The sequence below is a fragment of the Anolis carolinensis genome, chromosome 4, assembly GCF_035594765.1.
Source record: "Anolis carolinensis isolate JA03-04 chromosome 4, rAnoCar3.1.pri, whole genome shotgun sequence".
Lineage (NCBI taxonomy): Eukaryota > Metazoa > Chordata > Lepidosauria > Squamata > Dactyloidae > Anolis > Anolis carolinensis.
In genome coordinates, this window is record NC_085844.1 from 228210756 (window position 1) to 228222850 (window position 12095).

The 12095-nt window shown below is 39.6% G+C and overlaps 1 protein-coding gene across 2 annotated transcripts in view; it reads right to left on the reverse strand.

The window, feature by feature from the left end:
• Nucleotides 1-12095, reverse strand: part of prex1 (phosphatidylinositol-3,4,5-trisphosphate dependent Rac exchange factor 1) — a 236824-nt gene that overhangs the window by 118897 nt on the left and 105832 nt on the right. For both annotated transcript variants that reach the window (XM_003220643.4, XM_062978916.1), the window contains exons 4-5: nucleotides 9417-9521; nucleotides 4914-5015 (exon numbers count right to left, since the gene is read on the reverse strand). In XM_003220643.4, the coding sequence (XP_003220691.2) occupies nucleotides 4914-5015; nucleotides 9417-9521 (207 nt within the window). The remainder of the gene's footprint in view (nucleotides 1-4913; nucleotides 5016-9416; nucleotides 9522-12095) is intronic.

The window sequence follows — 12095 nt, forward strand, 5'->3', positions numbered from 1 at the left end:
TCCTAAAACAAGTCTTGGGGCTGCATCAGATTAAGTCTCCATGGGTATGAAGCATCTAGTCCAGGCATGGGCAAACTTCAGCCCTCCAGGTGTTTTGGACTTCAACTCCCACAATACCTAACACCTGTAGGGCTGAAGTTTGCCCATGACTGATTTAGTCTAAAAAATGAATTGAGATTAGCGAACTCCTGGTTGTCTAGAAACAATGGATTGTCCTCCGATTGATTGACTTTTATACTCCTGTTGTATACATTACAGTATTTTTATAAGTTTTTACAGCTGTGTTGGAGGGCAAACTTGCAAACAAAGTGGTTTAAATCCCATCTGAACGAATAAAGGAGAATCACCCGCACATGAGTTTTGAAAATGTGTAAACTTTGGAAGGGCATCTGTGACTCTCTATTTGTTACTGAACTACAACTGCCATTATTGGCTTGGATGTTGGAGGTGAATGGAACTGTAATCCAGTAATTTGGGTCGCAGCACAAATTCCTCAGAATCACCCTAGGTCAGAATAGTTACTATCACTCAAACTGAGGAAATGGATCATCAAAACAGGATAGTGGGGGCAGGAGGGGGAGGGATATTCATTAAATGTGCAAATGCTAATTATTGCAGATAGAAATACAAGGCCGGAGACTGGAACTAGGGGTCCATTTCCTATCAGACAATTATAGCACTATTACCCCACTTTAACTGCCATGGTTTCATCCAATGAAACCCTGGGCTTGGCATTTTAGGCAGGGGCATTTTTAGTTTCTCAGCCAAAGTGCATTGGTGCCCCATCTAACTACAAATCCCACAATTCCTGGGATGGCACCATAATATTTCAAGTGTAATAACAGTATCATAATTGTGTATGAATGGGTACCCAGATGACTTGAGTGCTGTTGATGAGCGAATGCAAGGTTTCTACTAGGCTTGAGCGATCCATGAAAAAATTGATTCTAAACTCGTTTCAAAAGCAGGGGGCGCCAGCGTTTCGTTTCTGATGTCATTTCCGAATTTTGCCCCCCAAAAAATTCGAAATTAACGAAAATTCGTTATTTTCTAAATTAATTCGTTAATGGCGGACGCGCATGCGCAATTCCCAAAAACAGCACAGAGGGAGAGGACTTTACAGGACTCTCCCACCCTCATTTTTTGAGTGATCTTCTTCAAACTTGGTACAGTGGTAGAACACATTTAACACTGATAGTTCACCAAAATTTGGAACGTTTCCCTTATCCTCTGATTTTTGGCGAATTTTCATAGCTTTTATAATAAACCATTTTTTAATAATTGCAGAAATCTGTTCCTGGTTTGAAAGTCTTATTTCCTGTTAAATTGGGTTGTCTTTACTGTGAAAGTCATTGTTCTACTTCAGAAACTTTGTTTTTGTGGCTGAAACTTTGTTAAATTGGTGTGTGTGTGATATATACTGTGTATATATATATATATAGTCCCTGCATATGTGTGTGTGTGTTTGTGTGTGTGTGTGTATAGGTAAAGGTAAAGGTATCCCTTGACGTTAAGTTCAGTCATGTCTGACTCTGGGGGTTGGTGCTCATCTCCATTTCTAAGCCCAAGAGCCAGTGTTGTCCATAGACACCTCCAAGGTCATGTGGCTGGCATGACTACATGGAGTGCCATTACCTTCCTACCTATTGATCTACTCACATTGGCATGTTTTCAAGCTGCTAGGTTGGCAGAAGCTGGAGCTAACAGCGGGCACTCACTCTGCTCCCGGGATTTGAACCTGGGACCTTTCGGTCTGCAAGTTCAGCAGCTCAGTGCTTTAACACACTTCGCCATCGGGGCTCATGTATATATAATATACATACACATGCACACAATGTGGAGAATATGTGGAAAGGTAGATAGATAAGTTGGGAGCTACAGCGAAGGCACCTTCCTGGGAGCAAGGTCTAATAATAATAATAATAATAATAATAATAATAATAATAATAATAATAAAAAAATCCCTTACAATATCCAAGATGGCTCACTGCTACAGAATCTTGGGAGGTTTAGTTTGGTATGGTACCATTATTGGCAGAGAAAGCCAAGCTGTAGGAGTTGAAATCCAATCATTTATCCTCCCTATAGAATCAATTTTATATGCATTTTTAGCTACAGAAAAGCTAAAATCAGGACAGTAAAAGAACAACACCCAGAAAATGGGAATTCCAGACAGGAAACAATCAGGGCCAGCTAATACCTCCCAACAAAGGATTCCCCCAGGTAGGAAGCAGCCAGGCTTTGAAGCTGCAAGGCTATTCAATGCTAATCAAGGTGACCAATTGCAACATTCACACTTGCCTCCCACAGACAAGAGTTCTTTCTCCCACCCTGGACCTTCCACAGATATATAAACCCCACTTGCCTAGCTTCGCACAGACGTCAAAACCTCTGAGTATGTCTGCCACAGATGTGGGTGAAACGTCAGGAGAGAATGCTTCTGGCACATGGCCATAGAGCCCGGAATACATACCACAACAGTGTGATCCCGGCCATGAAAGCTTTCGACAACACAACCACAGTATCCATTCAAGTTCATGTAGCGTCGTATGGAGACCTGTATTGGGGGGAGGGAGGGTGCGAATCTGGGCCCCTGGGAGTCGTAGTCCTCCCTCCCCGGGAGCAGCCGAGGACGGGCCTGGCCCACACCCCCTCGCATCCCGGGCCTCTTCCTCCTCACCGCCGGGCGCCTCTCTGTCTCTCTCGGTCTCTCCATTCCCGGCTCCATCCGCCGCCTTCCCGCCTCACAGAGAGACACCAGGTCTGAGCTGAGGCGAGGCAGCGGCGGCCATTTCCCCCCTCCGTCTTCCTCCTCCTCCTCGGCCTCCTTCCCCCTCGCCCACTCCCATTGGCTGAGCCCGTGACGCCCCTTTTGCTGAGGGGCAAAAGGAAAGGGCCTGAATGGTGGGAGTTTGGGTGATTTGCAAAAGCTTTTTTTCCTAACGAAAAAAACGACGAAATAAGAAAAAACGGCCTCTCGCGATTCGAAACCGCGATATCCAGACGTGTGGACAATCAAGGCCGTATATTGCTTCAAAACTAACGAAAATAACGAATTAATAACGGGTAACGGGGAAATCGAATTATTTGAGCAAGCCTAGTTTCTACTCTCCCTTCTCAGATCTATCTTTAAGCTAAAGTTGGAGTGCCCATCAATTAAAGAAGGTCTTCAAACAAAAGACTGACACCCAATCACAATAGATCTCCTTCAAATTGCTCTGAGTTTTGCTACTCTCTTAAATGACACGGAAAGCAAACAAAGCAATCTACTACAATGTGAATATGCAAAGAAGTGTAAGCACAATGGATGTCCATGAGGAATGTGTACAGATCACATTTATCAACTCTGGACTTCCTCTGGCCTGCCTGTCTACCGATTCCTAAAGCCTTTAAGGAGGCTCCCATGTCTCACACATAATCCTAATGCAAATCCATGGAATGAACAGTCACCAACTTCCTCTCCACTCTTGATCCAATGTAAACAAACATAATTTGGGGGGGGGGGGGGGGTCATGCATGTTGCAATTGCTGAGGCAGCATTTTAAAAGAAGCTAAATTTGTCACAGTCTGACTCAAATACTTAGGTATGTTAGGACTGACTGGACTTTGGGACTTTCTGAAGTACCGTTGAAGCTCAAGTCCCAATACTTAAATGCACAAAGAAAGATATTTCAATGGAAGGACCAGACATGATCTAGGTCTATGAAGACGTTTTGTACCCCCTCTTGGGTTTCTAACATTTCCATCCTGTAGCCTCCCTACCTGGGATTTGAAATCATTTCCAACTCATGCAATTAGTCAGAAATGATTTCACTGCAGAGAGAGTCAGTTGTGGGATAGTGGTTGGTACTGGACTCAGCTGTGGGAGATCTAGATTCTAGTTATACTAAATGACAAAGCTTACTGAGAGACCTTTGGCCAGTCAGTATACAAACTAAACAACTTCACAACATTGTTATGGCAATAAATTAATGAAGTGGAAAGCATTCTTAAGTTCATTAGAGAAAAGATATGGCATAAATGCAGCTAATAAACATCTGTACCTAATTTAAAAGAAGTCAGATCTCCTATGCTGGTTACCAGTGTTTCTATGAGTGAGGGCAATTTGCTTCATTGCTATATTAAGTCTGGACAAAGTTGTATACTGATACATAGCAGGGCTCTTACAACCTCTTGCAAAGCTACAGGGTTCACTGCAGCATAGAAGTAGTCTGAGATGAAAAGTTGGCACAGCCGGAGTCATATGTAGACATAATAGCAATTATACTTGCCACCAGTATCCCAATAATAGGATCAAATGGATGGCCATTAGTTTCAAAATACCAACAAGAGCATGAACAAAGACAAAATATCCCCACCTATATTGCTTTCAATTAGGAATAACACTGTTGCAGAGTCTGTGTTCTTGTTGCCAGTTTCTGAACTCATATGAAGTGCATTGATCAGTCACTATCATGAATATCATGTATACGTGAATGGCAAATACTGATAAAACTATAGACAGAATTTTCACATTACCTGACAGAACTTGATGTACAACCCTCTCATCTTTCCAGCACAAGTCACAAACATCTAATACTTATTAAACAAGAAGTGGTGTATATGTTCCTGAATCTATCTCCAAGTGTGAGAGAAGTGTCATGTAGGTGGCACAAGCCAAGGCTAAAACTCTTAATGTAAGATACTATCACTCATTTGGAGCCAACATCTATTCTGGAAACACCCATTCGTGCAACCTAACATTGGAGTCAAACATTACAGGCAAGCAATTTTTATGTAACCAAACCGGGAGTCTTTTAATTTTCTGCGGGTACAAGTCAGAAGTACAGAACCACATATACAATGAAGAAAATTAAAACTTTCCAGGGTAATTGAGAAACACAGTGTCAGAAAACATGTTTATTTCCTATTACCTTTAGGAGAAGTGGGTATTTGCAAATCCTCTGGATTGGGGTTAGAAGGTAGCCCTCAAGTGGAATGTCTGTTGTCTTTCTGCCTCCCAAAAGCATGCAGCTCTGTCGTAAAGAAAAACACAGATTTCCCACTTGAATAAAAGCTCATCAAGACAACATGTTAACATATGGTATTATACAGCTGTTTATACAGTGGATCTTATACATGTATAAGTTCAGAAAACAAGAATCCTTTCAAAGTTGGTAAAATACATATGCTGTGCATGTAGTGGACAGGAGAATTTACACTTTGTATGGAAAGCTGTGTATGAGAGAGCAACTAATTATTTCCCTTTACCCAGTATTGTACAAAATTACTTCAAAGAATTTACACCAGGGGCCTCTCCATCATGCAACGAGCCTGGCAAGACTACAGGCAAAAAAAGCCAAAGAGCATTTGCACCACAGGATTCTGAAGCCATGTTCTCTCCTGGCCCATCAATAGATTTCCAGATACATAATGTACCTGTACCATTCAAGCTAACAACCAGAGGAAAGAAATGCTTTAAACCAATGATGCATTCCACCCAGTGTTTGTAAAATTATATTTTTTCTTGTATTATTATTATTATCCCTGATTTATCTCTCCAGCAGGGCACTCAAGACAGTTTAACACAAAAAACATCAACATACAATTCAAAATATACAAATATGCAAACATTAAAACAGGATTAAAACTACATTAAAATTACAGGAGAGTCTCACTTATCCAACATAAATGGGCCGGCAGAATGTTGGAAAAGCGAATATGTTGGTTAATAAGGAGGCATTCAGGAAACGCCTATTAAACATCAAATTAGGTTATGATTTTACAAATTAAGCACCAAAACATCATGTTATACAATAAATTTGACAGAAAAAGTAGTTCAATACGCAGTAATGCTATGTAGTAATTACTGTATTTACAAGTTTAGCACCAAAATATCATGATGTATTGAAAACATTGACTACAAAAATGCGTTGGATAATCCAGAACGTTGGATAAGTGAGTGTTGGATAAGTGAGACTCTACTGTACAACTCTTAGAATTAAGCAACCAAGTCATGATCAGTGGTGAAACTGGCTGAAGGACTTTTCTAAGATCTGCATTCTGTCCAGTCGAAGTAAAAAAATGATGATGGTGATGATGATAATTACATTCAAGTAATATAAGACCCACAAAGCCTATTTTATATAGGTGGGTAATGACTCAGCAAGCCAATCCTAAACCAAACTAGTCAGAAAAATATCCCACTGAATACAGTATTTATATTCTTTAAGAAGTATACAGGATATAACAACAACAACATCAACAACAACAACAACAACAACTGAAGCCATCTCAGCCTGTCGACTTTTGCTTCTTTGGGGTTCCCACAAGATTTTCTCCCCTGAATTATGTCTGACACAACTGTCCAGAAGTGCTTAGATGTTTAGTAGTACAAACACTTGCAATTATTTTTCAGTGTTCTTACCAGACACCAATCATAGCCTTTGGCTACAGACACAGGGAGACTTCTTTGATGCTCTGGCAACACTGGCTGCTACCTGCAAAAACTCTCCATCAAATTTTCCAGGGTTCTTGTGTGATTCATATACCATTCTTATCCTCTTTGTTTTCTTTTACTCTCATGTTAGCCTTTGAATTCCCTGTCTAAATCAGTTTCTGAACTGTAACATTCCCATTTTCCAAGGCAAGTCTGTACTTTGGCTACTACCGAGAGAGCATTTCAGCCAATTCTGTCACACAAGAACCTCTTTCTTTTCTAGTTTGACCTCATTAGATGGTGAAATTATTATGCCAGGCAGGACACTGGAGGAAAGAGGGAACTACCAAACCAAAAACAGAGACTGCCCCATGACTGTCTTGACATAAAACATATTTTAAAATATCTTTTTTAGGACTAACAAAATGTGACCACAGTCTGTAAATCTTCATGCCCAGTAGAATGCTGACGTGTCAGGCTGAGAGTTTTTGTTTAATTACTTCAATCAGTCGGTGCAAAGAACTTTCTACAATAAGGGCTGCATTCACATGTCCTCTTAAAAATGTCAAAATGATGCTTTAGAAAAAACTAAACCAAGGAAATGAGGGGTAAGGGACACCAATAGAGAAACTACAGATACTCCATAGTAGAAGGCATACCGTGCATGGATACTCACCAAACTACAACTCCAATGACTCCATAGCATTAAACCATGGCAGTTAAAGTGATGTCAAACTGCACTAATTCTACAGTGTAGATGCACCCTTACCCAGTCTAGACAATAGTTATCATGCCAGTCATTGTAGCAAAAAGATAAGAACTGTGCACCCACACACTCCTTGATTTGGTTCAATTATAAATGCTAGAATTTCTCACTATAAGCCATGCTAGTTGGGGTTGACAGGAAGTACAATTCACTAAGATACAGTGTAATTGACTAAGATATTGAAGGCTGCACAACTTTCACCTAAGGAATATACAATATTGAAACAGTCTAACTTGGAATCAAATGGCTGGCAGAGGACCAAGGAACACACACACCAATAGGGGATAGGTTTTTATTTTATTTTTGCCAACATTGGAGAAAAAAAGCTGACATATCAATTCAACCTTTTTGTGTGAGTCAGGGTAGCAGGAAGGGATTTAGTACCAGTGGATCTAAAGCCTCTCACGATCCGCCCTCACTCATTCCTTTTAGGCTTCTAAAATGGCCAGAGCTCTGGGAGGAAATAAAAGATGGCAGTGGAATTTTCCACCAGTCAAACAAGAGCATTTTTGATAAACACCTTCTTCCACCCACACAAAAAGAGATCTGCTATAGTGTGTGGGATGCCTTTCAATTTAATATACCTTCAGTCCCATACACTTCAGACATCCTCTATTCCAGAGGCACTGGCAAAATAAAACAAAAGTGTGCTCTCATGCAAAATAATTTAAAATGCTGATTTGCTTTTCCAGTGCACCAAATCTGCAATGTATTCAAGTGCTTTGGGCCAAGTAAACTATGGTATATTTTAGTATTGTTGACACATACTTTGCTACAGTATTTTAAAATTTTAAACCAGCCAAAAATGGTGTGAGGATTAACCGGATTATTTTCATATCACAAATATGGGTAGTTGTTGTTGCCTCCATAGAAAAGGACAAGTTGGTTCATGTGAGGGTGGTCCTGAGATGCCATTCACTAATTCCTGAAAAAATTGTTCATGGTTGTCACATTGTGGACAGCAACAAGTATTTATAGGGAAGGACAAAGCCCAATCCAACGGAAGAGACAGGTAAACATTATTATAATGATTCTTGTTGTTATCATCATTATAATGAACCTCCTTTGCCTATATTCAGTGCTATAACACTATGCAGTAGTGACTACAAGAAGTGACATGCTTTGCCTGCTCTGTTGATCATAAATGGGAAGTAGGTTTTTTAAAAAATATAGGAACTGAAAGAGGGTGGAGCGAAGACACGGCTATGAGAAGCAAGCAAAGAGAAGAGGAAACCTCAAAAAAGTGTAACACAAACAACCCTGTTATAAAAGCACAAAATTATTTGAGTCAAAGCATTTTTCCTAAGAGAAAACTGAACTTGTCTATTTTCATTATTTATATCTGAATTTCCTTCAAGAGAACTTAAGGTAACATATGCAACATTCTTATCTCATCCAGCAACAGGCAGCAGGAAATTGTGTCTTCTTCTTCCCCACAACTGGGCTGTCACCTCCAAAAAGCAATTCAACTGCTTCTTTGAAGAGGCCCGCCATTCTTCCAACTGTAGAAATACCACAAGTAAACCACTGGTTTGATAGGGATACCACAGAGACACCTCAGAATGAAAATTTCAGCTGGGCAGTTTCTATGAGCAGTTACCCACCCAACCTTCACCTCTTACTGAGTCACTTCAAGATGTGAGTTCTGTTTGGAAGGCTCATTTAAGCAGCTACCCACCCAATCTCCCATTCAGAGTAAAAGATCTGATGAGTGCAATTGCCAGAGTGGCCACCAATATATTTCCTTGAAGTATGGGAACCCTTCATAGTGAGAAATCAAATGGGAAAATTCCCTAGTGTAGCTACCCACCCATTCTCAATGGCCTCAGAAATATCCAATGAAGTAGGATCCAATAAACTTCATCAATGAGTGGTTTTTTCTTTGTACTTTGTGCAGAGATAATTTCCAAAGACCTTCTGAAGTAGACCCTTCAGACTGAGAGAACTAAGCTCTAGAAAGCTTCCACTTCATGGAATTGGTACTTTTTTCCAAAAAGTAAGTCCCATGATTTTTGTGGTAAGAAATTAACAAATATGGCAATGACGCAAAGCTGCTTCTGCTCCCAATTCAGATGGCAAGTCCTCTTATACCACTATTGAGATAAAAGAAAACAGAATGGGATTTAAAATGCTCATTGACACTGTTAGCCTTTTGCTACAGAGTGTGTGTTGTGTTTGTTGTTTATTATGTTGGGGTAAACCTTTATACATTTGGCTAAAAGCTGCACTTACCAACAGGAATGCCCTCACAGGTGGAATCTTGTTCAGTTCCATCAAGAGCCTGAGTGCTTTCTCGTGGTTGCTGCAATATTCCTCATAAACAATGAACTTGTCTTTCTGCAGGGAAAGAGGGGGGGGGGAAAGAAGCATTTATCTCAGTTTTAATTTTTTCAAAGTACTTCAATATAATGCACATATTCATCTTCTGTTTTTTTGTTTTTATATATAGTTGTTCCTAGTGTAGAAAATACAAGACACTGTTCTATCAAAAGCGTGGCTTGTCTCTTTGAAAGTGGGTACAAACAAATAAAAACAAAATTAATCAGTTGCTATATGGATGCTGGGTTCACAAACACAAACATGCATACATCCCTGCCTATATCTGTAAAGGGCATAAATATATGAGAAACACACATTCCTCAATTCTTCTGAGTTTCTAATACAAAAGCCGGCTGAATTTCATTTTGCATTTTCCAGGTCACAGTTCACATTGGGCAACAGATTTATTTCTAACTGTATAAACATCAGTCATGGTAAATCCACTGCAAAACAGTCATCTGCAAAATGTCACAAACTGTTTTCTTGAGAAACAGTAAACCAATTTCCATGCTAGAATCAATCAGACAAGGAATGACTTGTGATTCAGCAAATAGTTAGCAATTCTGCAAGGAGTATTTCAGCATGTTGTAAACAGAAGAATCGTTGAATATATGTTGAGCTCCTTATCATTTGGCATCTAAAAGTCTGATGCATATTTTTCTCATAAATAACCATTTTTAAACACTTGAAATATATTAAGCCAGTGAAATATTATCAACTGCTTGGATTTTCTAGGTTGGAGGGGATGTGATAGGGTAATGAGCTATTTCCTTTGAAAACATGGCTTGAGAAAGAGTAAACTCAATTCAGTAGTTAATCAATGTTATGAGCCCTAGCTGGGATATTTTGATCTCAAGTTGCCAGATTAATGCTATGCTAGGTACACTATGATAAACTAGATTTAAAGGGGGCATGGTGAACTGTAGCAGTAGACCCTACCAGGATGCTGGGTCTCTGAATTCAACAATAAAGAATGAAATAGATTGGTTTTCCTTTCCCAATCTGATTGGATTACAGTTTTCATCAACGATGGCTATGGGGAAATGGCATATTGAATACATACGGAGGGCCACATTAGGGAAATCTCAATCTAGACAAACTTTCTTTTTTTCACAATGGAAAAGGCTGTACCCAGTCAGATGTCTTTAGTGACCTCTGTAAGATATAATGTCTCTGAACTTGGAGGTCGCATTCAACATCAGAGATGAGAACTACTGGCAGTCTAATCTTCCATGGATGTCACTATTCTCCTTTTAAAACCAGTAGTTTTTATGATTTCAGTTAGCAAATTCCGTAAGTTAATTGTATGTTGCCTGATAAAAATGTCATGAACTATAAACTACCTTCTTATAACATGGCAAGAAACACCTGCCTCCAAAGAGCAACACAGGACTTTGCAAGTAAGGGTAGAAGCTACATAAAGGGATGTTTTCATTGTTCCTCAATAATTCTGCATTTGTTTTTATTCTTTATCAAACACAAAAATAGCAGGAGATAGTAACAAAGAGAGGAAGGAAAGAAGCTGGAAAGCAGCTGGTTCGTGGGCTTTATCCTTTGCTATGCCACACATCTGGAATTGCAGCTGTTTCTCTTCCAGGCAACTCCAAGTTGAAGATTGAAATGCCATAAAGACAAATGTTCTTGGTCACCAGATGCAGGAAATTCTTTAGCTGGGGATGTGATGCAACAGGATGGGACAGCTTTTGTTTCAAAAAGAATCATGGAGTATAGAGAGAGAGACCATGGCTTAAGGATAAGATGACTTGTTTGCAGAGAGGGTGGTGGTTTGATTCCTACCCATGTGAAGAAGCTCCTCTAATACCAACTTGCAAGTTGATATCAAAAAGAGATGAATATTTACAAAACAGAGGCCCATCTGTGACTAGAGAATACCCTTCTATTGAAGATATGTCTGATGGCAAGATTGCCATTAGTTTTGGACCAGGATCAAGACTCTGTCTGAGCACTTCAATTTAATGTGTATTTAGCTATGTTGTAACCTGCCTTGAGCCATGAGGAGAGGCGGGTAAGAAATAAAATTATTATTATTATTATTTATTAATTAATTAAGTGTAAGTGCAGTTGAAATAATGTGTACCAGTGCTTCTTAAATTATCTCATCTGTAGGATCAGATGGCTTTTGTTTTCATGGTCCTAGAATCATACGTGTTTCCATAAGCTTACATGCTCTTTCTTTTTTTCCTGGAAACTTGCTGCAGATTGGCAGCCAATGGCTCACTGGCCAGGATTTTCAGAAGCACTGATTTATTTGACTTAGTTTTCAGCCTTTAGGTTTCATAAACTTTAATCCATCTGTCATTCCCAACTAAATGCCCTTATTGAATCAATGGAATCTACTATGTGTTGGCTTCCCAAATACTCATTGGCAATAGGTCTACTCCAGTTAACTTGCATCTGTGGTTTCACTTCCCTACATCTAACAAAACATATGTTCTCAAGGAATTTTCTAGATCTTCCAGGCAATTCTATGGTATATTTCTTCTGAAAGTTACCACAGAGTCAAATGTACGACTTAGCAAATTTTTAGAAACAAGACCATGTGATAGGGTTAGGGTCACTATAATCAGAAAC